Below are 23972 nucleotides of genomic sequence, written 5' to 3'. Positions count from 1 at the left end.
CTTTACCTTCGATTACATGGCGATTTCCGAGGTCAAATGTTTCGAGTGAGCTAATACCGATCTATGCGCAGCAAAGCCTACCTAAAGAGCTTTCATGACTGTTATCAACATCTACCATCCGAACAATCACTACAGTTAAAGTCATTGATCGTGGATGTTGAAGAAAGATAGCCTTTCACTGAAGTGCAATATAATCATGGGAATAGAGGAGAAAACATGTAAAAGTTTATTTCCATATATATCCAGCCTATATATTGTCATCGACTCAACAAACCGTTTTCTGAACCATAATTTGTTTGCACAAGGGTTTCTGACGAAAACGGTTATGGATATTGGAATAACTGGGTTCAGTCGCACAGATTTATGATGCAATATGTGTTTTATCATCTAAACTGAGAATGAAGATTCAAAAGTAAAAGTAACCTAAAAGATTCTGCGCTTATTAGTTATCACTTTATGCACATACCCTGGACGAAGACTGCAAAAAGATTATGTTGTTTCTCTACGAGGCAAATTGCAAGCACCGATATAGATGAATGACTCTGGAGATGTTGGGTCAATGTCAACCGACCAGGTATTCCAGTAATGCTTTACAGAGCTTCCTTGTTTGACTCTTAGAAATAGCATTTGTGAGAATGGTGGGACAAGATTTGAAGCCTGAGGTACAAGATGTTGACTCTGTTGGTGGTATTGCGAATAGATAGATTCCAGAAGAAAGATATCCATGTATTTGGCTTGTATCATATTAGATGTACTATGCCTAAAGTCTATTTCAGCGCACCTTAAAATATGATCCCAAAGTCCGCTTTCATTCTAATTCCACGAAAACAAGAATGGAGCAAAGTTTCGGAGAACAAAAGGGCAAGAGGGGAAATCTCTAAAAAGGGAAATTGTTCTCACGGAGCTGGTTGTTATCAACGCTTTTTGTTTTGCTTGTGACACCACCTCCTGAACCTCCCGTCACTGTTCGTCACGATATTGTCACTGTCCACCCCCTCAGCCGTCGCGCAGGTCACACAAGCATCACGCCAGTCGCACACAGAATATCTGTAAAAGGGCGGCAGGCGTAGAGAGGAATCAAAGGGATCCAATAGAATCTAAAACAAAAAAGAAACAAAACCACTTTTCACCAGTTGATGGACGCGAGCATGCAGAGCGAGTCGCCCAGCACCTCCCGCCGTCGCCCGCGAGAGTCAGAAACAGAGAGCCAGAAGATCAAGCGCGAGAAGGCCGCGGAGAGGCAGCGCAGAAAGCGGGAGCGGGACCGCAAGAATGCTGGTATGGCCGTTGTTGGCTCGTATTATGGCGTTGAAAACCAACACCTTGCTGCAGTAGCACTACAGGAACACCAGGCCGCGCTCGCCGCCCAGCAACAGCTGCAGCAGCCTGCGGCGCAGCAGATCCAGCCACAGCAGCCACAGCAGCAGCAGCCACAGTCCGCACAGGAGTACGCGGGGCATGAGCTCACGCCTGAGGAGATTCTGCGCCGAGATCGGGTCCGTGCGGCTGCGAGAGAAAGACAGCGCAAGCACCGGCAGCTGGTGAAACAGCGGCGGATGCGCGAGCTCGGCATCGATATGGGCAACGATATCATGCCAGGCATGGAAGAGGTACATTACCGTGCTGCTGCTGACGGCCAGTATCACCAGGTTCTGCCACCAGAGCTGCAACAGCAGCTGCAGGCGCCCCATCCGCCCATTCCGCACCACGAGCCGCCGTTCCCCCAGGGTCCCCCTTTAGGCGGCCAGACGTTTGCGTCCACGCTACTGCTCTCCTTTTCGTGCGCGCCATTACTTAAGCAGCATCTGCTGCGCACATTGGGTATGTCCAACGAGGAGCTGGCGTCTCTGGAACCCATCATTGCCGAGGCATGGGATCGTTGGGATCATCAGGTAAGTACTTAACCGTCCATGTCGTAAAAGGAAATCGTTCACTGGTTCACATCATTCTGATTAGCGCCGGATGCACTATGCTGAGCAAGTTGCGAAGAACGGTGGCCAACCACCTCCCATGCCACCTCCTTACGGCGTCGAGATGAGCCACGACCCATCAGCACCGCCGCCCCCACACCCTTTCCCGCACCCCGGCGGACCTCCGCCGCCAACCGACCCCAACCAGGCCGGCAACGACTTCCGCGCACGCTTCCACCGCTCTATCATCGTGCCGACGCCGTTCAGGACGACGTTCACTGACGCCGCGCAGCAGCAGCAGCAACAACAACAACAACAGCCACAGCCACCAGCGTCCACCGCGACACCTTCGAGCTCCGGATCCGCGCCAGCAGAGGCGATCGACCCGCACCTTGCAGCCACGAACGGCAGCAACAGCACCAGCACCAGCACCAGTACCGCAACCAAAAGTGAGACATCCGCATCCCTCTTCGACGAGCTTCTCACGACTGGCTCTCCTTGAATATTAGGTTGAAAAAATTAAAAGTCGTGAAAAAAAATTATTATTCAAGTTGTATTTTTTTTTCCTGTTCTTTGTTTTTTTCTTCTGCAGGGCTTTTTTAATTTGGGTGTGCTCTACATTACGACTTAATTCGTATTTTTCTCTACATATTGAGATTTTTGCGAATGTACACGAAGTAGTTGCTGGCATCGTTCGTTATCGTCAGGAAGACCAAAAGAGGACTGTTTTTGTTGTTGGTCTTTTTTGCCTTTTTAATTCTTCTTCTCTTTCATTCGTTCGTTCGTTTATCTTTTCCTTCCTCTCCTCCTGTTTTCGCACCATGTATAGGATTTGCTCTTTTACCCTTTTTGTTTAGCTGCCTCTACACTTTCCAATTCCTTCCGCTCTCTCAGATCGATCACAACTCGGGACTTCATCGGCCACTCTCATCCTTGACTTATTCTCACTGTCAAACCATCCATCCCAATACCGCATAACTCCACTGTATCCACTCTGTTTTTTTTTTTTCTCTCGCGCGTCCATTCAATACTGTAGGTTTTAACTTTTTATGTCGGCTGTAATGCACGTATCTGTTTTTTCTCATGCTCTTTCTCTCCTAATGGACAACAGGGAATTGATGTCTTGTGTTTTTTTTTTACCCGATGGGCTCCAACCCGTTCCCCTTGTGCCTGCTTCCCAAAATGGGTATCCTCTTGCCATATTGGGTGTAGTACCATTACATCCTGCGGATGCTTATAGCAAATGGAGGGAGATAGATGTATTGTATAATCACTCGTATTTGTAGTTGCTTCATTATCGCCATCCAATGCTTTCTTCCACCATAGTTGAATAGAGGTGGTGACGACAAATGGCGAACGGAGTTATCTGAAAACTGAAAGGAGTCGATTAATTTTTCAGTGATCTTGTTGTGGACGGAATGGTCGGATATGAAGCTGAGTGCTGAAACAGAATGATCATAGCCGTTCGCCACATGAACAACGGACACCAATCACTCACCTTGTTTCGCTGCTCGCATGAGCAGTAAGTAAATGTGGGGAGTTAGAATGGCATGGTGTTGTTAGGCTATCGTATTCCCAGGCGCACCGAAATTACCCATTGACGTTAAGATATTCTTCTGGTTTACGTCTATGACATGTTCATAGTGTGTCGCAAAGCTTTGACACCCACAGGTTCCAATGGGCGCTTTCCCAGTGGCCCTGACATTATCCGAAACTATCCGAAATAAAGCGCAAGGGGTGTTAACAAGTTGAACTTCTGAAGCAATCTGTCTGCAAGAAATGAAGAGACACGAAATTGAACCATGAAGACATTGACTGGCGTGGTGTCCTGAGCGTTCTTTTAAAAAAATGCGAACTGGGCAGCAGAGCCTTCGGACAATGTCCGGGAAATAGATGTCAATGGACACCTGGTACATATGTCGTGGAACGCTAGCTGCTCACTTTATTTCAAGAACGCCAACGTTCGCGGAAAGGTCATGTCTCCGTTTCTGACACAAGGTACTATAACCAAAAGCCACACTGATAGTGATAAAAGCCCGGTTTGATTGGCTGGTGCCGTAACGATGCGTCATCCGTTTTTGCGACTGTGAAATGTATCATGAGTAAACGCAATCTGCTCATCCTGTGCTTGGTGTACCTGCGGATCACGGTTGGCTTATGTAGCATTTATATGTTTTTTAGCTTCCGCAGCACTTTTATTGGGCGGCAAGCTGTCGGCACCGACTATGACGGCTATTTTAAGCATACCCAGATGTCTCCGCTGCTCGGACTTGTCTGAGGATTGGCGTGGAGACCGTGTAGGTGAAGTGTACTAGCAGCGCAGGCTCGCAGGTACGTTGCGCGTATGTCGCGTCAATGCATCACCGCCATTGGCGGGCGTCGTGGCTTTCCGTTCTTAGAAGTGTCATATGAACGTGTTTCTGGAGGAATTTGATATATAAAGGTCGAGTTGCAAATCCTCTCTTGACCATTCAACTCGATCCTCAGTCGTCTTCAGCAATCCAGCCCTAATTCAAAGTACTTAATCTCCAGCATGTCTCTCAACGTTCTCGCCATCGGAGCTTCTCGAAACATTGGATACTATTCCTGTATACGCTTCCTAGGTGAGTTGCGCCATCTAGTGCTTAAGTCTCCTATTGATCACTGATTAACATTTATCAACAGATGCTGGAGCTACTGTCACTTTCCTGCTCCGTTCACCGAAAGCATTCGACAACGATGAAGTGATTCAGAAATATTTCAAATCCGGGAAGGCTTGCCTCGTCAAAGGCGACGCTCTAGTAGAAGATGATGTCAAAAACGCATGGAGTGAAGCAACAAAATTCGGCAACGTCGGTCTTCTTCTCTGCACAGTTGGTGCGTATATCTTCCCAAGGCCCATTGATTTATGAAACCCATTATATTTATCCATTTCTTTGATTCATCGTAGGTGGAACACCAAGCCTCTCACTTACCAAAGGCTTCATAATCAAACCAGCAAACCTAGTGACACAAGCTCTCATGAACGCTCTCGTCACCATGCCCAAAACAGAGCCACAACCTCGCGTAATCACCATCTCATCCATAGGCCTCACCAAATCGTCCCATGCCGCGGTACCCGTGCTAATGAAACCCCTATACGGACACTTCCTAGAAGTCCCTCACAAAGACAAACTAGGCTCCGAGCGCGTCCTATTTCACTGCGCCGGCTGGGAATGGAACGCGAAAGATGACGGGGAACCCAGTGACGAGATAATGGGCGCTAATTGGAAGCAGCGAGAAGGCCTTCCCGCACCTGGATCGTTGAAGAGCGCTCTTGTTATCCGACCAGCACTTCTGACGGACGGCGAATGTGAGGCTGAGAATCCGAAGAAGAAGGGATACAGGGCATCGGATGAGGAAATCACAGGCTACACCGTCTCGAGAAAAGATGTGGCCCATTTCATCGCTGATGCAGTACTGAACAAATGGAGCCAATACGAAAACAAAGTCATCAATATCGCATACTAAACCCTAATGCATATTTTATGTACGCACCTTTCCACCACTCAGTTTAGCGCCGGTTTTTCAAGAGTGTATTATTATTAGACATCTCACTTGTTACGATCCTTCTTACTTTAGGTGATATAGGTTATATATACCCCTTTAATATATAGTTTACGCATATTCAATGCACTTTTTTGTTACCATTATGTCATTCGGGCCTCTGGAGGCTTCCTATTCGGCCCAATTGCGCTGCTGCAGGAAGAAAACAAATGTGACCATGGGTATCAGGATGGTATAGTAATCACACAGTTATCAGTATGCGGCTCCCCAGATAGGCGCGATCCGGTCCACCTCATTTCCATCTCTACCCCAGAACGCAACGAGCCCCCAAGACCCTGGCGATCCTGCATCGACCGGCACAGTCGTCGTCAAACAATCACTCGTCGTCTTGCCCGCTGAGATCGTCCGGCCCGTGTTCGTCGTCAACTCGAGGTAGAAAATCCTGGTGGTGTTATTATACTTTCCGCTGCATGCTTTCACTTTCACTACTCGCTCCCCTGAGGGGAGCGACAGAGTGTTGGCAGTGCCACCAGTACCACCATGCGACGCGGTTGAGCTAGATCCAGAGGGATACTTCACGCTGTAAGCGAGCCCGTCGACTCTGTTCGCCCCACGGATAGTGATGGACGTGAGCTTAGGGATGGCGCCGCTCAGTAGCGATGGGATATCGTTGAACGCCGTGCCGTGTGGACCACCAATCGTATCGCCCAGACGGATAGAAGACGAGAGCTTCCATGCTACTGTGCCCGACATGGGATAATGGTCGCTCAACGGCGCACCCTTTCCATCGACAAAGACGTCGTGCGCATTTGCAAACGTCGCCGCCGGGAAAGTCAGTGCTGCACTCGGCCTCACAAAAATCTTATCCACCGTCTCGCACGCGTCCAAAACCTCCTGCTTCGTGCCCACCGCAAACGGGAATGGACATACTAGCGCGTCTGTTCCAACAGCAGGTGGGTTTCCGCCGCGGACCTTCGAGACCCAGAGATCTACCGCACCGGTGCTGGCCAAAAAGGAGCGGAGCGTCTCGCCGTCGCCCGGGCGCGTATACCGCGCGTTCGTGTCACCCATGACGACCACAGGCATGCCCGCCGACCATGTCGCAATATACGCTGTTACCTGCGCAAAGTTCTTCGCGCGCGCTGCAATGTCACCGCTCTCGGACCCCGCGTCGGTGTGCATGTTGTACACGTCAATCCACGCGCCGTCCGCTACACGTACACGCGCAAATGTGAATCCCTTTGGGGTGATACAGTCCCCGCCGCTAAGGTTGCAGTCTGACCACTTGACGCGCTCGAAGTCAATGTACGGGAAGTCGGAGAGGGTGTTCAGCCCCGACCCAATACCCGCGCCTCCGGAGGTCGGGGTGCGGAACGCGTGGTTGTCAGAAGCATACAGTGCCGCGTGGTAGTTGAAGTCTTCCTGTACGTTGATGATGTTATATGACTTCAGACGCGGGGAAATTAACGGTGTGTTGACAGCTGGGTTTCCGGAGGATAGAAGTTCTGCTCCGATTCGATTAGGGGGTGAACGAGGGAAAAGATGGAGATGTCTTGAGAAAAACCACGTCCGTTTCGGTACTAGACTGGAGGATGCGGCGTACCTGGGAGTCCCGCAACGTTATACGACAAAAGCGTCAGGTTTCCAACTATTTGTGCCCCAACTCCGAGTCCCAGGGCAGCTTGGACCGCAATCAAGACGAAACCGAGGCGCAACATCCTGAGGTGGAGACACGATGAGGAAAAAAAGGGGTATCAAGCCTACATTCTCTTTAAATCAAGGAATCCTTTAAAACATCCAGTTTACCGACGTTCGAACGGGTCCTCAGGGAGGCGCATGGCGACGGTAGTTCTCGCAATTTATTGGGTCGCTGTTGCGCACGCGCTTCAATTCCATGAAATCCTTTGGTTACCAACGTGCTCCAATGTGCCACGGACTCGTAATTCATTGGGTATATGCGCCCCCTTCGCATTCACATTGTGCTCCTCCTTTCCGATAATCATACGCCAATTGCATGCAGTTAACTTTGAAGCAATGTCAGATTGTACCTGTAAATCAGACATGCTTATTTGCTGATGTATTAACGGGCTTCTGTCTTCTATAATTTATCCAAGATGAAAGCGGTCATTAATAATAAGACGCACTGGAGGCCCCTAAATATCATGTCTGTTTTTCATCAAGAGCAAAGAACGTGAAGAATCCCTTCAAATTATGGGAACTAGGTTAGCAAAAGCAGTCTCGTATTCGCCACGAGTACATCTTACCAGTTCATGGACATCGGCCTGGGAGCGTTCCTTCAGTGACAAGACAACTGAGAGTACGGATTATCATTGAGCATTAGGGACTGCGCGAAAGCGGAGACAGTGCACTTTGAAGCGAGAGCAGGAGCACTTGACCAGCTGTCCCAGCCGCTACAAGCTCGGAGAAAAACTAGTTGTTTGATCGGCTCTTGCGGCCTTTGACTGCGGAGGGACGACAGTCAATGTGAATGAAATTAAAGGATGAAAGAATGATCGAGGCTCCACCATCTCGTCTTCATTATCATCCACGGCGAATTTCTGAGCTTGACGCCACCAATGCGCTGGTAGATGCGAGATTTTTTTGAAATGAATGGGAACGAGAATCATCTCGGCAAAAACTGAACCGAAAAATTAAAGAGAAATAGACATTGAGAACTCTACTTGAAAGCTTCATCGAGGTAGTGATCTTCCATAGTATGATAAGGTGATAGATGAGAAAGGACCGTCATGGGAATTGTTATTCGAAGAACTAAAAAATATGACGGAACGCGCACATCCCGCGAGCCACCTGAGAGAAAAAAAAGAAGATTAACACGCAAAGAAGCAGCTGAAAAGAGAAAAAAGAACAGCGCTAAACCACATCCATCGCAGCGCGGGACAAGGTCGTCATTAGTGAAATACGGCATCATGTCACTGCGATGGCTGTGGTCTTCTTGTCTGCACCACTTAAGCCTTCCTTAGCCCAAGCAAGAAAATAGAACGAAGAACCCCAAGCAAGCAGTTGCCATGTGAGCAAACGCAACAAACATAGCAAGCAACCCAAAGTAGCCTGCAATTGTAAAGCTTGCAAGCCCGAAAAAACCTTCTGGGCCTATTAGTCGTGGGGCCAGGATACTACAAGTGCCGCTGTGAGCTCCCAACGCACTTCCACGATGAATGGATGGGCTTGTGCTTCTCAGCGGCTCTTGTCCTTTTGTAACAGATAGCTTTTGCTTCTTGACTCCTTGATTTTTCCAAAGACCGCAGGAACGATGTTTGTCTTCAAAGCGCATTTCTTGGACGGCGTCATCGGTTGTTCCAAGCCATCAGCGTAGCTGGGATTGTCCAGACGGCAGCCCTTGTAGTTTCTTGTACACAGTAATTCCTTATAGCACAAACCCAAAGGAGCCTTCTTTTTTTCCAAGTACCGCCGGTGAGTCGCCCTTGGCTGTTTGAAGAGGAAACTCGACAACCGCAAAAAAAAAGACAGGTGTGAGAGTCAAGCCTGGACCGACCTTATGTAATGCCGTTCTCGGCACATCAAAGTGTACGTACTCCGTCAATAAAAATCCCGAAACCATCGATGCCGCTCCTCTGCCGATTCTGCTGGTTCTAGCCGTTCCTGATGCCTGATGTGACATACAGACGTGGCTTCATGTCCCTGAAGAGATAAGGCGAGTTGTGACGTTGATGTCATTCAATAAAGTTTCGACTGGTTTGAAGTTGTGCCGTTTCTCATTCTGCGACACGTCGAAGCCGTTGCTGACGGTGCGGTGCATTCATTCACGCGTTCAAAATGAATCACATCCATCACATACCTCTAAGTCTTGGCGAATGATAGGATTACTAGACGAATTCGTTATACATAGAGAAGTGGAGTTCATTCTCCTCCAGATTCTCCTTCCTGTTAAGAGGGAAAAAGGATGGGAGGATCGGAAGTACAATCCGATTGTGGAATTGACATTTGTATTTTAGGTTCGGATAATTGAATTCTATTGACTCGAGAATGTCCATTACATTCTGTCTTGAATTGACAATGAGTCGGGCTTGTGTGTACGTATGCTGCAACCTGCTGCAACACATGCCCGCTTGCTGCGTAGCAGCTTCGACTTCTTGAGATGCTTGACCTTGCAACAGTAGTGGAGCTGGGAAGGACTGGGCATCGGAGAGGCTTGGCAGAGTTGCTTACAAGGCCAGTGGCTCACCTGCCGTCACAGGTCGTTACCAAACGGGAGCAGAATAGCTTGGGATTGGAGATGCGATACAAGAATTTATAATGTACTTGTCGGCGGAGCAGTGGGAGCTCCGGGTCGACAAAACGAAGGGAGGCGAGTTCGTAGTTAGAGTGGTAGAAACAGTTTCGGGTTTCGAAATCCTTCATGTGTATTATCAGGAATATGATACGACGAGACGGTGAAATGCCTGTAAAAATAGTTATGGTACACTTGGGTAATAATGGTGTTGGTACAATGATACAAAACAAAAAAAAGAACTCCTAGAAGCAGCCCATTTAGATATTAGCGACCATGCAAAGATAGATAGAAGAGAGCGCAAACAGAAAAAAGCAACGCACCAAAATAAACCGACAAAAGAACCCTAGAGAAGAAAGATAGAGCTGCAGCGCAGACTCCCCAGAAACACGAAATAAACCAGAACCGATGACTTCAGACTACCGCTGGTCCCAATAATACTTCGGAGGTTTTTGTGATGGATGCTCGAAGTAGTACTCTTCAGTGGAGGAATCAGCTGCTTTTTTCAGCGACGAGGGCTTTTTCGGCCGACTAGGTTTTGTCTTTGACCGGGAACTTGTATGTGGCCGTGATGATCTTGTTTTCTTCGATTTCTGAAGATGAGGACGAGGTGGGTGGAGAAATGAGGAGGATGTAACGGTGAGACACGAGACATCATCTACAAAATCGCAAAAAACTCACCCTGGGCGCCTGTTCCTCGTCTCCTGTCTCAACATCCTCGTCACTATCCACATTTTCTGTTACAATCTCGCACTGGCCCGTCTCCAAGTCTTTGACCTCAACCTGCATACTCGATGACTTCTTCCCTTTGCGTTTACTACTGGTGCGAGTTGCGTTGTCATTTTCAACTGCCTGTCGTCTTCGTTGTCTTCTTCGGATTTGAAAGATCGCTACTCCAATGACTGCGACGATAACGACGACTAGAAAGCGTGAACAAGTAGAGGTGTCTCGACGTTAGTAATGATGCAATTTGTACAAGCTGGAAAAGTTTGTACTCACTGAAGGTGGAAACAACACCGACTTCCCATGCCACGCCCAAATGTCCTGATCTGGGACTGAGAACCATATTGAAGTAAGTTTCAGACGTTTAGAGTGTTGCGAATAGAAAGCACGAGAGAGGAGGGAAGGATGGAATGTAAGACGATAAGAATGCGAAGACAAGGACCCAATAAGTAAGATGGGACGTGTGTGTATGTGTATGGGCCAGTTCCAAGCACCGAAACGGGTAGCAATTGAAATAGCTTATGGAATCCTGATGATCGGACGAAATGGCTCTGAACAGCTTTCCGTGGGGAAGAAGAATTGTAAGAGGGGTGGGACGGCACATGTACGGCAGCGCGTAGGGTGTGAGGAGCCTGCACATGCCTCCCTAAAGTCCCCAGCCGAATCTCACAGAGGAGAATGTCCAAAAAAGGCGAGAACTGCTTACCCTGGTTCTTCCAGCGTGCTGTCTGTGATGTTTGGCATCTCGGTGATTGTACGGACGGTAAAACGGGGAGACAGCCGGGAGTTCGGGGAATAATCAATCCAAAGTCAGCCGTACTACTCCACGGCAAGGGGTAGATTGACGGGAATAAGTGATTATCGCGGTTGGATGGTAGGGACTTGTGGGTGGTTGAAGGAGGCCGTTGGCGTCGTCGTAGTCTTCGCGATGATAGTAGCTGCGAAAAGGTCTCCGCCCTCCGCAGGGTTGCCTTTTTATAAGTGATATGGCCCCAAGCATAAGGCATCCCAAGCTGAACTCAAGCGCACAAGGCCGAGTAAACCAAGGAAAACGGATGCCTGTGTCATTGCCAAGCCATGAGTAACTTAATTTTACGAGTGTAAGACTTTTTTGTTTGGCCAAGTCCGAAGTACTTACAAGCTTTTTTTATATCTTTGTGTGATTCCCAACGCAAATAATGGTGGTCTGACGCTAACCTTTGACAGAAGAAACGAGGTCTAAAGTAGCGTCCACGATGGATAACGGAATGGCTTGTCATAGTTTGTATGACAAGCTCTTCTTTCTACATTAATCATATTGAGACTTGCATACTCCTGATAAGTGTGCCAAAGAACTGATGAGATACCTGGCTTCGTCGCCAAGTGGTGGAGCTCTGGAGGTGGTGTCCATCTCGACTGTGTCTTGTTTCTTGCGTCCGACGCTGGAGTACTCTTGTCATCCACGAGGATTGGGCACGGACTGTGGCCTTCAAAAGAGGCTTCCCGGGCAGCAGTGCCAAGACGGCTTGGGTGCTCTCATGCTAATGGATGCACGTCGTCCAAAGCCGGGTGTTCCGTAGGCTTGCCGTCCGCCACTGTTTGTTGTGATGTACAGAGGTCTCGATGACCTTTCCGTCACCCACAATGATGCCAGACTCGAAACGACCATTTTACGGCAAAAAGCAGCGACGAAGTCCGATGTTGTGGTTGAGGATGAAGCGATATATGCGATGACTAAGCTGCCGAAAGTGACATTATTGCTCCGACAATCTTTTGATTTCAAGCAGCGCTGTCGCCAACTTGTAAATGCTCTTAGATTTTAATCCACAAAGCTGATGATTCATTCATGGCCTACAACATTTCGGGAAAGAAACACGGTAATGTTCGAGACGTTCTATTAGGAAACATCTTTCCTGTAGGGTAGAACCTTATCTTGTCGCTCTAAATCGTTTTATTCAGAAACAAAGAAAGAAAGAATTCGGCAGCCACTGGAAAAACGATCTAAAGATGACACAGGTCTCTGTAAACAACCAACGCTACTGCTAGTACATACTACTTGGTCTCGAGATGCTCCGGCGAAGAGATAACGCAGAACTCTTCAGCGCCTGGAATAGCCCACAATGTTTTTCTCGAATGACAAGTCAATAAAGCTCTACGTCAGATAAAACACATATCGTGCTCGCCGAACGGCAATTAGCTAGCCAGGAACTTACCCTTTCATATTGTCCCTATTCATCAATAGCAACCAGAAGAACCCCGTCTGTCAGGTGTGAGCGTTGACCTCAAAATATATTCGATTCTCTTCCTGAAGATACACAGCCCGACGCCACCATTTCTATTTGTGAGTGTCTTGTTGAAGAACGTTTGAAGAAGTTGACTGCAAATAAGGAATATAACACGCTTATCCGAAGAGTTCTAATTTGCCATCCGAGTGTCGCGGGTAGAGTTTTATCCAGTTCTGAGTCAGTTATCGATTCACACATTGACTTGTTTGACATATCCTCGAATAGTAGTCCCATTTTTCACAAGTTAGACAATTGATCCAGGAATCTGAACTACGGACTGCCGCCAAACGCATGGAAATAACCTGAACTCGTCTCCAACGTAAGTTTCTACCCAAAATGCGCGTGCGCTCGTTCGTGTTATACTATGCCAACTATTTCTCATCTTCGTGCTACGCGGTAGCACTCAAAAGCGCGTCTGCCCAATCGTCGCGCCTCAGAGCAGCTTGGCTCCGGGACGCGTGCACGTTATAAACCGGCCGGAGTTATTCGGCCCGGCGCGTTCGCCAATTCGCATGAGCGCGAGAGTTGTTGAGGTTGTCCTAAACACTCGCCTTAAATCCTCATACAGGCGTCTTTGAGCGCTCAAGGGACATTGGCGATATCAATTTGCTTATAAGAACGCGTCGACTTGTACACAAACTACACTGGAACTTCATCTCTAACCTGAACACGAACTAATAGTACAAATGGCTGCCTCATTCGCTCGTACTGGAAAGAAAGTACGACACAAGTGTTTGAATTATTGGATATGCACCCCTTTTGATGCACCTACCAACCTACAGATAGTAGCCATTGGCAGGAACTATGCAGCTCACGCAAAAGAGCTGAACAACGCAGTTCCGAAGGAGCCATTCTTCTTCCTAAAGCCTACATCAAGTTTCCTCCCATCTGGAGGTAAACTCGAAATCCCGCGAGGCATTCTGGCACATCATGAAGGTATGTCATCTCAATCAGTTATCGATTCATTTACCTGCCAATCAGGTTGGACGAATGCCTCTGTGGAGAAACAGACTCTGCGGTATCCGTTGTTGGCGGCGTCTGTGAATTCCCCGGAAGCATCTTCTTCTAACTTATTGAATTGACCGGTGTGCTTTTGTGAATTCTAGTCGAACTTGGAGTTGTCATTGGAAAAGGAGGCAGGGACATTACCCAGGCCAATGCGGAGTCGCATATCGCAGGATACAGTGCGTTCTTGGTTCACTTCTTGGTCCCACAGTTCCACTAAACTATCTTCATCTTTCGTTTGATGAAATGCAGCACTTGCTGTGGACATGACTGCCCGCAACTTGCAGGACAAGGTGCGCAAAGCCGGACTCCCGTGGTCTGCTGCGAAAGGATTCGACGGGTTCACGCCCATAGGGTGCGTCTGTTTCATTTAATTTCGCTCTGACACCCCATACATTTCTTTGTCACCTCAAGTATTCAAATCTAACTAAAAACATACAGCTCATTCCTCCCGAAAGAGACTGTTAAAGATGCGCATGACCTCCGTGTGTCTCTCAAGGTATGTTTACATACATCCAATTTCCGCCCAAATCCAAGATAGGGGAGTTCTGATTCTGATGATATACATCCTTTGTTGAAGATTAACGGCGAAACGAAGCAGGACGGAACGACCGCCGACATGATCTTCCGCATCCCTCGGCTCATCGAGCACGTCTCGTCCATCATGACCCTCGAGGCAAGTTTCTTTCCTCTCCCTTTCCCCAACTATGACCTGTTAGCATAAACTGACGGACGGTCGTTACCCGTTGATCTCTTGGTGCATGATTGTATTTGTATTTACAGGAAGGCGACCTCATCTTGACAGGCACGCCATCCGGCGTTGGCCCTGTGAACCCAGGCGACAAGGTCGAGTGTGCGCTGACGGAAGCAGACGGGCGCGCGCTGCTCGAGCTTGACTTTGATGCAGTCCAGCGCGAGGGCGGATATCAATTCCAAGAGTAAAATTGCGCATTTCATACCCCCGTGGTACCTGTATCTATACCAATGAAGATTTCCAAAGGAAAAAACATGACTTGCTCGACCCCATCCGAATGTCCTTATATTCTCGTGGCTATAGTGTTGCAAGTCATTGACAGTTCGCCTGCGTGTTATTATCTTAGGGCCAGAAAACAGACAACTGTGGCGCATAAGTACGTAAATGTGAAGATTGTAACTACAAAAAGAAAATTGCTAAATAGAAAGGGCAAAAAAAGGGAGAAAGGAAGACTGCAAGAGAGAGAATGAGACTGCAATAAATCCGCATTCAAGAATTTGACCACCTCATGTTCTCAGTTTGAAGTGTCCTTTGCTGTTGTTGTAGATGACAAGGACGATAACGTCGCTGTCGAACTCGAGGATCCTTCAGTCCCTATCCCTGTACCTTTCTCTTTCGCTTTATCCTTCCCCTTCCCCTGTTCATGATTGGACACCTCTTCTAACCCCACGCCAAACTCATGCCCTGGCGCAAATGTCCAGCTCCCCGTTGTCGTTGTAGGAGTCGTGGACTCGCCCTCATCAAGAGTCTCCGTCTCTGCACTCTGGAAGTCGCCAAAGTCACCGAAGGATTCAAAAGACGAATCTTCGTCGGAAAAGGAGGAACTGAATGTAAATCCGTCGCCGCTCGCGGCGGCTGTGTCCGAGAAGGGGCCAAATCCGTCGTCCTATGTAAACAATATTAGTGGTCATGTAAGTTAATTTTAATGAGAGAAAATGGGGGCTAACGTCGTCTTGGGAGCTGAATGGATCCTCTGTCATTGCAGTACGTGTTGATGGAGTACTGTTAGGGTCAAAGGCATCCTTGGAAAACAAAGATCATAAGCATCAATGTTATTGAGTTATAACCAAATATACCACTTACTCCAAACCCATTACTACTCAGAGGTCTTCTTGGTTCGCTGAATGGTCTTGTTGCCACAGGAGCAGGATTCAAGCCGAAAGTTGATTGTGTTAACCACCCTTCATCTTCATCATCTTCGTCGGATGAGGACCCAAATTGATCTGAATTACCCATCTCCTGGGCGAGATATCTGGCAAACTGGAAACAAAATGAAAATCAACATCAAACAATGACGAATTAAAATTAGGCGTACATGAGGCGCTCGAGTAGAAGATATATTATCTTCATCCTCATCCTCATCTTCATCTTCGTCGACAGGTGCTGGCCCAAAGTCAGCCGTCTGCGTGACACCCGACGGCCCAACGCTCGCTGCACGTCTGAACTCGCCCTTGGGTTGCCCATCATCTACACCTTTCACATCCGTCTCCCCAGCAAGTTCGTTCTCATCGACTTTCCACTGGGCCATATTTCGTGCCGCAGCAGAGTTGACCACGGGCTTGCCGCCGCCTAGACGCCTGTTCTCCTCCTGCTTTGTCTCGTTGTACCTCCCGGTGACATAATTGTCCCATTCTGGCTCAGGTGCGTATTGGATGATGATAAGTCGAAGGTCGGGAGGGAACCTGGCCATTGCTGTGATGACATCTTCTGAAATGAGCATAAGGTGGCCCATATAACCTAATCGCACTCCTTTTGGTTTCGCGCTTGAAATGAAATAGAGAAATTGAATATGAGAGAAGTAATAGAAATTAGGAAATTTACCTTTCCAAATCATTCAGTGCTTGGCCCTCTATAATACGGTGGAGTATTTTTGCATCGCGGAAAAGAGAAATAATGAGTTCCCTATTATAGCCTCCTTCAGAACCCCCTGTCATAACCTGATGTACAACATCATAGACCGTGCTGTGAAGAAAATTGTTCCAGGGGAATTCGAAAAACATATCCTAGAAAACAAATATTGGTTCGGGATACCATACCAAAATTAAGAATATATCCTCACTATCATAGTACCCAGAATATTTTGATCTAGCCATCGACGTTTTAGTTGTTCGCCAACAGGTAGTAATGTCTCTGTAGATTGCTCCATCGTATGTCTTCTCCGCGAACGCGAGCTTCGTCTTGATCCCCGACCTGACGATCTACCGCTCATACCTGGCCCATCAGATTCTGGACTTGACCCGGGATTTGGGACATTCAACGAGGCCTTGGAATCTGTCTGCGGACTACTCGACAGTGAAAGCGCTTCAGGTGAAGATGCCACCGCCATAGTCGAGGAAGAAGGTAACGGTTGGGCAAAGGGTATAGGTGAAAGCGGCTCGTCGTACATTGCAATTTCCTCCATCGCCTCGTCGTCTGAGCTTCCAGGTTCGTCATCTGAACCTGTCATATCGTCGTCAGAGTCGAGCGAGGGTGAGTCTCCTGACGGATGGCGGACAGGGAAGGCTAGAGATGGAGTCGGCTCGTCGGGCGATTCATCCATCTCATCGCTTTCACGGTCATTGCCACTGTTGAGCGCAATAACTTGGGCGAGCTCTTCTAACCCTGCTAAACCTCCTTGTAGCCGGCCTTCAGAATCATACACTCGGGAAAACAAAGCAGAGCGGTTCAGGAGTGACATGTTAGAGCAGTGTAGAAGCTCGGCATATAGTTCGACAATGCGATATCGTTCGAGTGTAAAGGGGGTCATTCTACCAATAGTAGTTGATATTGGCCCTTGCTTTAATGAAAAAATGGTGATAAATACTTATAAAAACGCATACGAGTAGACTGTTACGTACCAATGAACGAGGTGATTTGAGGTATTTTTGGAATTCGTGAAGTCGTGAAGACAGTACTTCCAACATAGGACCCAGGTGTACAACTCCCATCCTGTGTACCATTTCCTGCAAAACTTGCTCCAGAGATGCGCGGAGGTCCTCGCCTGCAAGGTGTGATTGCTGTTGAGCATGGATGAGACGATTCCGCAAGGCGTGGAAGAGATACGGTTCAAAGTAATCCGAATTGTTTTTACGTATTAGCTCAATGATGACCGCGATAGATTGTACCACGGATGAGGTCGAAGATTCAAACGTGGGCGAAAGAAGGGTACCCTCATCCTGACTGTCATGTTCTGGTGGCGTATTGCAACTGTCAGAAGAAAAATCGTTGAGCATGTAATCGGCCAACTTTTTCATGTTTTCTCTCCCTGCGAGCTCTCGAGCAAATCGATTGGAAGCTGGTCCATTTTGGAGCCCCTCAGTGAGAACTGCACCTGGTGAAGGTGTAGCCATTGATATTATGTTTTTGACGAGATCGGCTACCACGGTATGCACAGAAGGTGTATGGTAGGGTGAGAGGAGTTCGATGAGACGGCCCATGAGATTTTCGGACGATAACCACTGCGTCGACATTATTCAATCTGGCAAAACAGAAGATAGGAAGCAATACACACCTCAAGTACGTTACTATTCGGAATCACCTCATCCAGCTGTATAATGCGACCAATGAGATCTACAAAAGAAGGCGTTTCTATGTGTCGAATCAAGCGTTCCACAATGTTGGGTTGGGATTGAATAAATGCGAGCATCTTGAACCAACATTATAGCGTTCGATGAATGGAAAGGAGGCGGCACAATACTCACCTCGACAGGTTTTTTCGTCATGAAGACAGAGTTCACTTTGGCAAAGTGAGAAGCCATGATCATCTGCGTCTTCATGTCATCCGGAGATCTATCAAGGACTGTCTCCCAGAAGGGCACCAGAAGCTGGTTCTGCTCGCCGATGCATGTCTCTACAATAGACCATATTTCACTGCACAAAACCTCTGTTGCAATATATGGGTATCTTTCCAGCGGAACAGAACGTAAGTAGAGCCAAGGAAGAGGGGCTTCAACAGAACCTGTGAGGTGTGCGAAAAAGGGCTCACTTGAAACGGCCCTTCTCCTCAGTCTCAATCTGCCCTGTTACATATCCCAACAACTTCTGAAGGACATCCACCCGCTCGAAGTAACTGAGGAGTCTTGTATTCTGGCCTTTGCACTCCTGCAAAAGGTCATCTTCGTCTAAAATGGCTTCGAGCACGACGTCCTCCTTATCAAGCAAACTGTCGATTGCCGATGCATTATGGAATCCGAATCTATAGCAAAAGTACCGCACGAAACTGGGTGTTAGAAACGTTCCGTGGAGGCTGGTTACAGACTACCTCCAAAACATGAGGTCTCGGTGGGTCCCTGCGTTGGTGCTGGTCACCGAGGGTGTTGTAGCAAAGCAAGAAGGAGAGCGGTAAAGTGATCACGGTTCGTTCACCCTCGGACTTGGAATTTTCTCTGCTTCCGCTGCAACGTATGCCGATAATTCAAGAATCCTGTCCGCCGTGCTATAAATGTTTTATAGTTCACCAGCGCAAGAAGACTAACGAAGTTATGACTGTGAATATGTGGTAGCAGAATTTGGTTTGATTGAGATGAGATTAAGTGTTTGCTATTGGTGCCGCGTAGACTTGTTCTTATGAATCATACATGTCATCTATTACATTTCGAGCACTTCTACGAAGTGCTTTCAACATTGTAGCTACATCTTTTTAGATATTTAACTATCGATAGGCGATAAAATGAAGCCAAGCTTTCCTAGTTCCACGCTTCTCCCCTTTGAAATATCAAAGGAAGTTGGGATGATCATCGCATACGCTCAGACATGCATGATCGTTGGAAGATTAATCGACAAGGTGGGAGAAAGTATAGAAATAGGTGCATCAAACCTCCAGAGTCATATGAACTAATTTCCGTCAAGCCGAATGATTGCCTTCACTTTGAGACCCAGCGCAGTAGAATTTGGCGAATTAATGGACGACGTCGCTATATTGTGGGTATATATTAAGATACAAGCTAGATGTGATCAACAAAAGAAAAAAGAGCATCCACGGAAACTAGCCAGTGTTCCAGGGGGGTGGGCACGCAAAGCGTATCAGAACTATTGAAAAGTTAGCTATTACAAGAATACAGAATAGATAAAGTACCCAAGCTTACCCTGATTTGATAGGAGCCTTCAGCTTTGGTCAGATACCGAACCCACTTTACGCTGTTGTAGTTGCTCTTTTCAAAAACTTTGAGAAAACGAACAATCAACCCGGAGGCGGTGAACATAAGCACTTGGAAATCGACTTCAATGGGTGGCCTCGCCCAAACTTGACGGGTTGTTGTGATAGTAAGGGCAGCTGAAGCCGTCAGCGAGCACTCCTGCCCACCCTGTAACCGTGCAATCCTAACAGAAAGTCAGTAACACCGTATGTCTCCGGATGACCTTGTTCTTACTTCCAGACAATCACATTCTCAGCTGGAACATATTTTGCCTTGCCCGTGGCAACTTTACACTCCGCAGTAGTCGTATTTAGAGGTGTTGGTATCCGTAGGACAATGTTAGTAGCGGATAATTTGTTGTTGAAATTGGTTTTGACAGTGATGGTGTATTGGACTTGTGTCGTTCCCACTTCTGTAACGGAAGGTATGATTCGGAGCGGTAGTTTAACGTTCGACGTCGAGCGATATCTGGCAAAAAGAAAGTAAGCAATCCTGAACGGTTACCTGTAAGCTGTAAGATCTCACCGCATAAGCTCGAATTCGCCATCTGGAGGGATAAAGCTGATCGTCCGCGTAGCATCGAAATCGTTTAATCGAACACACTGATGGAATCGGCAATCGTCGAGCTCGACTGCATCGCTAATACCCTTTTCGTTTTTGTCGATGACAAGCTTGTCGTTAAGGCCAAATTTACATTCTGGAGTACCGGACAAGTATGCCCGCATTTGGATGTGGCCATCCACGTCTGCGCGTAAGAGATTACCTGATAAAACATTAAGTTATCGTTTTTGAAGCAGATGTAAGTATAGAATATTTACCTTTGGCACTCATGCTCAAGTTGACCGTCTCTATCACGTCAACAAATGCCTCATTTTTCTTATATTTGACATCTGCACGTCGCCAGCTGGTTGCGCCTGTAGCTTGAGATGTAATCTTCGACGATTCTTCCTGTAAAGACAGCTTAATCTAATTCACATTCCGTAAAATAATGTTACTTACCGCTGCTATGGATGATGACACTATACTCTCAGTCGTGATGTAGGACTTTAGGGTGTCGATCTCGCTGTTTTGGGGGTAACCGAAGTCATTGATCTCTAGCAGCCGGTGAAAGGATGTTTACAACTTAAATGGCATGGCACTCACCATCAATTAACTCATATATGACCACAAAGTTATTTTTCACTGCCTCTTCGTCGATCTTTCCAAAATATGACTTGCAGATGTTGATGAACCGGTAGCAATATTCGAACACGAGAGCGGCATTTGCATTTGTCCTGGAGTCTTGTAAGCTTCTAACCAAGTCCAGTGATAAACGATTTACTTACTTTGTTACGGCGACTACATACAAATTGTTTATCCTGACGTGGAAGAAGCTGGTAGACCCCAATGTGATGATAGGCGACCGGACGTCGCTGTTCGATACGACTTGTATCCTGAATACGTCGGCAATTGATCGTCTGTGGAGTATAGGCTGAGCATGAGCTCTGGATATCACGTCGACAAGGTAAAAAACCACACTTGAAATCAGTGCGATAGAGCCTCGATATTAGAACCTATATTTCCACTCTTTGTCAGACACGGCCCTTTCGCACAGTAAAATGCATAGACTGACCTCTCCTTTTTGGTTGAAGATAAAGAACGCCTAAGACAAGAAAATCTTGGGTGAGCACGCCAGTAGAGATGAATGCAATAGGTACTTACGGATATCATCTTGACAGTTAAACTCAACAGGGATTGGCCGACTTGTATGACAGGGTCCAGTGTTGGCGTACTTGGCTAACCCTAACCTTCTTGGCGCATCACTCCTTTCTTTCCCGACTGCCATGTCCAAGCTACTGCCAAATCTCATTTGTCTTCAAACGCACTCGAAGACTAAAAATCATGCATCTCGTTACGGGTATGGACTGTGCTCGGCTAAGGAGCATGATACAATGGGAGTCTAGTGAATGTTGAAGCTACATCAAGTGCAACAGAATTCTATGGTTTTTGACTTCATATTGTATATTTTGGCTTTCAACTGGTCGAACTAGTTGAACTTTCTGAATCTTACGCTTGGTTTGTCTTCTCTCGGCTCTAAACTTCTTTATTAATACAGCCTTTGAGTTGAATTCAAGTTCGCACTGGTTCAAACGAGGAGCAATTCTTGGGCGGTCCACCTCATGTTTCAAGAGACAAATGATATCGTGCCAACTCGTGGCATAATGAACGATGCCCCTGTCCTCGATCTCTGGAATTTGCGTGAGTTCATATACTTCTTACAGTCCTACGATTAGTATGACCTGTGGACATCGCCTCTTCAAATCGAATCCTGTCATGGTCATCTTACCCCACACTATAAAGTTATCCGGGCCGTCTTCAGCATATCTTTTTTAAAAACGCGCCGTCAAGCTTTCTCTATGTTCGAGAAAAGGAGACAAAACGGACTCAGTTACTCATTTTACCAGCTTTTGTGCGTTTCTTCCCAGTGACATTTACGAAGCACGCGCCAGACCTTCTCAGAAGCACCTTTCTCAATCTGTTTATACGCATGGGACGTGACCCCCGACTTCGTGTGAGAATCTCTGGCGGGCATTTATCGGTGTATGCCAGCTATAAGTGCAATTCATGACTGGTTATACGACGTAGCGTTCAGCAATCGGCATGATTGGACTTCGCTCAATTTTTGTTGCATCTCTGGCAATATCTTGCACCTGTGCCAAGCTCGCATGGAAAGACACGAAATTCTTGTTCACTTTCGGTGACTCCTACACGACAGACGGTATATTTCAATAATATCTATACTAAACTTTGGCTATCACTTACATCATCCAGGATTCAACATATCCGCTGGTGTTAACTCTCCCGTTCCAGGATTTGTGCGCATGATTTTTCTTACAATCCGTTCTTGAGTTCTAAAGTGACATTCGAAGGTTTCTTCTAATGGGCCTAATTGGGTTCAGGCTTTAGGTGCGCAAACAATGTGTATATACCCTCAGTGTATCTCATTTTACTTCTAGGAAGTACTTATAATGTTGCCGGAACAAAGGTGCTTTCACTTTTCCCGCCTTGGACTTCGCAAATTTTGAGAAGGCAAAAATACAGATATTCAACCTGGCCTCGGGAGGAGCTACAATAGATTCGAAATTAGTAACTCCGTTCGAACCCACTGTTCTGTAGGTGGTTTTGCAATTCGTAGAGGTTATATTATCCTTACATAGTCACATAGATCAATCGTGGATCAAGTAGCACAATTCCATCAATTTTTGGCACCCAAGCCGGTTGGCGCACAATGGGCTAGCAACAATTCGCTTTTTGCTATCTGGATTGGCATCAACGATGTTGTAAGTTTCTATACATGGCAGATGGAGTAATGCTAAGCGGAAGTGTAGGGCAATTCCTTTGCATGGGTGCGTCCAATTTGAAGCAAATAAGGTTTACTATCTGCTTTTAACCGTGTGGCTCTTAGACAAATGTTTCTCAATCCCAATTTCATACAGTCCTCATGAACCGCTTAACCACACAGGTAAGGAAAACGATGTTGCCTAAAATCATGAAATTGACGTCCGACCCATAAGCTTGACCAACTCTATGCAGATGGCGCGCGCTCCTTCCTCTTCCTCACCGTTCCACCCACCGATCGCGCCCCTCTCATCCTGCAGCAAGGTCCAACCGCTGTCAACGCGATAAAGCCTGCCCTCGCCGACTACAACCAGCAGCTCCGCACAACTGCACAAAAATTCCAGGCCAAGCACAAGGACATCAACACCGCGATTGTCTTCGACACCCAACCCGTCTTCAACACCCTCCTGGACAACGCAAAAACTTTCGGATATGTGAACTCGACTGGATTCTGCGAAGCTTATCAGAATGGAACACCGTCGCAGACTACACAGACGCCTCCATGTGCACCTGTTTCCAATTACTTGTGAGTTGACTTTTCCATTATCGTGGAGTGTCTTTGTTGAGTTAGCCATCTTGGCAATGTTTAGCTGGTTGAACTCCTTACATCCCCTTTTTACAGTCCACAAGTATGTAACCAGATGGCCTTTGTGTAAAAATCACGGCTCACTGACTCTGGTTTTACAGCTCTTTGGCGCTTGCAATATCCACCACTTTGAGCACCTGAGGGTTGAGAATAAATGATAGGAGTTTTGGTGTAAGATTGTGGTATTCACACTCTGTTGAATTAAAATACAAAGTGCCAAAGCAAAAAGCGTGTTTGCGTGAACTGTCGATTGGGACGCGGAAAAAAGGCTCCTCAAAAACGATTCTAGACGCCTCGAGAAAGCAAACCACATTTTGTTACTGGAATTTTGTTTTCCTTCACCTCCTCATAATTTCGGAGAAATGCGTTGAGTGGATTTGAAATGCCTGTTCCATTGCTAGGGTAATGGCGTGGCGACAAAAGCATCCTGGCAAACACGAATTTTGCCAATAATATAGCAAAGG

At 47.1% G+C, this 23972-nt stretch overlaps 8 protein-coding genes across 8 annotated transcripts; 4 read left to right on the top strand and 4 right to left on the bottom strand.

The window, feature by feature from the left end:
• Window positions 1-1136: 1136 nt before the first annotated feature.
• Window positions 1137-2412, top strand: JR316_0003954 (uncharacterized protein; the record flags this gene model as incomplete). The annotated part of the gene is made up of 2 exons (XM_047889723.1): window positions 1137-1892; window positions 1957-2412. 2 exons carry the CDS (start codon window positions 1137-1139, stop codon window positions 2410-2412), a joined length of 1212 nt encoding a protein of 403 aa, XP_047752097.1.
• A 2031-nt stretch (window positions 2413-4443) lies between these two features.
• Window positions 4444-5399, top strand: JR316_0003953 (Reductase pytE; the record flags this gene model as incomplete). Its single annotated transcript, XM_047889722.1, has 3 exons — window positions 4444-4513; window positions 4575-4766; window positions 4840-5399. The coding sequence occupies 3 exons, from the start codon at window positions 4444-4446 to the stop codon at window positions 5397-5399; spliced, it is 822 nt and encodes a 273-aa protein (XP_047752096.1).
• Window positions 5400-5687: 288 nt separating this feature from the next.
• On the bottom strand, window positions 5688-7153 carry JR316_0003952 (Sphingomyelinase; the record flags this gene model as incomplete). The annotated part of the gene is made up of 2 exons (XM_047889721.1): window positions 5688-6940; window positions 7039-7153. 2 exons carry the CDS (start codon window positions 7151-7153, stop codon window positions 5688-5690), a joined length of 1368 nt encoding a protein of 455 aa, XP_047752095.1.
• A 2950-nt stretch (window positions 7154-10103) lies between these two features.
• JR316_0003951 (uncharacterized protein) lies at window positions 10104-11151 on the bottom strand (the record flags this gene model as incomplete). The annotated part of the gene is made up of 4 exons (XM_047889720.1): window positions 10104-10277; window positions 10366-10604; window positions 10684-10739; window positions 11114-11151. 4 exons carry the CDS (start codon window positions 11149-11151, stop codon window positions 10104-10106), a joined length of 507 nt encoding a protein of 168 aa, XP_047752094.1.
• Window positions 11152-13357: 2206 nt separating this feature from the next.
• JR316_0003950 (Acylpyruvase FAHD1, mitochondrial) lies at window positions 13358-14618 on the top strand (the record flags this gene model as incomplete). Its single annotated transcript, XM_047889719.1, has 7 exons — window positions 13358-13390; window positions 13454-13607; window positions 13778-13855; window positions 13929-14031; window positions 14118-14175; window positions 14257-14352; window positions 14460-14618. 7 exons carry the CDS (start codon window positions 13358-13360, stop codon window positions 14616-14618), a joined length of 681 nt encoding a protein of 226 aa, XP_047752093.1.
• Window positions 14619-14944: 326 nt separating this feature from the next.
• JR316_0003949 (Extragenic suppressor of kinetochore protein 1) lies at window positions 14945-18681 on the bottom strand (the record flags this gene model as incomplete). Its single annotated transcript, XM_047889718.1, has 11 exons — window positions 14945-15316; window positions 15378-15452; window positions 15514-15690; window positions 15746-16193; window positions 16252-16433; window positions 16490-17206; window positions 17268-17867; window positions 17921-18055; window positions 18111-18279; window positions 18395-18604; window positions 18671-18681. 11 exons carry the CDS (start codon window positions 18679-18681, stop codon window positions 14945-14947), a joined length of 3096 nt encoding a protein of 1031 aa, XP_047752092.1.
• A 750-nt stretch (window positions 18682-19431) lies between these two features.
• Window positions 19432-21023, bottom strand: JR316_0003948 (AP-2 complex subunit mu; the record flags this gene model as incomplete). The annotated part of the gene is made up of 8 exons (XM_047889717.1): window positions 19432-19437; window positions 19494-19728; window positions 19779-20012; window positions 20070-20307; window positions 20363-20492; window positions 20544-20638; window positions 20688-20833; window positions 20908-21023. 8 exons carry the CDS (start codon window positions 21021-21023, stop codon window positions 19432-19434), a joined length of 1200 nt encoding a protein of 399 aa, XP_047752091.1.
• A 1161-nt stretch (window positions 21024-22184) lies between these two features.
• On the top strand, window positions 22185-23649 carry JR316_0003947 (Acetylesterase; the record flags this gene model as incomplete). The annotated part of the gene is made up of 11 exons (XM_047889716.1): window positions 22185-22302; window positions 22356-22399; window positions 22454-22490; window positions 22541-22569; window positions 22626-22696; window positions 22750-22864; window positions 22913-22930; window positions 22990-23046; window positions 23099-23448; window positions 23513-23551; window positions 23610-23649. 11 exons carry the CDS (start codon window positions 22185-22187, stop codon window positions 23647-23649), a joined length of 918 nt encoding a protein of 305 aa, XP_047752090.1.
• Between the last annotated feature and the right edge of the window lie 323 nt (window positions 23650-23972).

This window comes from Psilocybe cubensis, chromosome 3 (genome assembly GCF_017499595.1).
Source record: "Psilocybe cubensis strain MGC-MH-2018 chromosome 3, whole genome shotgun sequence".
In the NCBI taxonomy this organism is placed as follows: Eukaryota; Fungi; Basidiomycota; class Agaricomycetes; order Agaricales; family Agrocybaceae; genus Psilocybe; species Psilocybe cubensis.
This window is presented reverse-complemented; position numbering and strand designations above follow the sequence as displayed.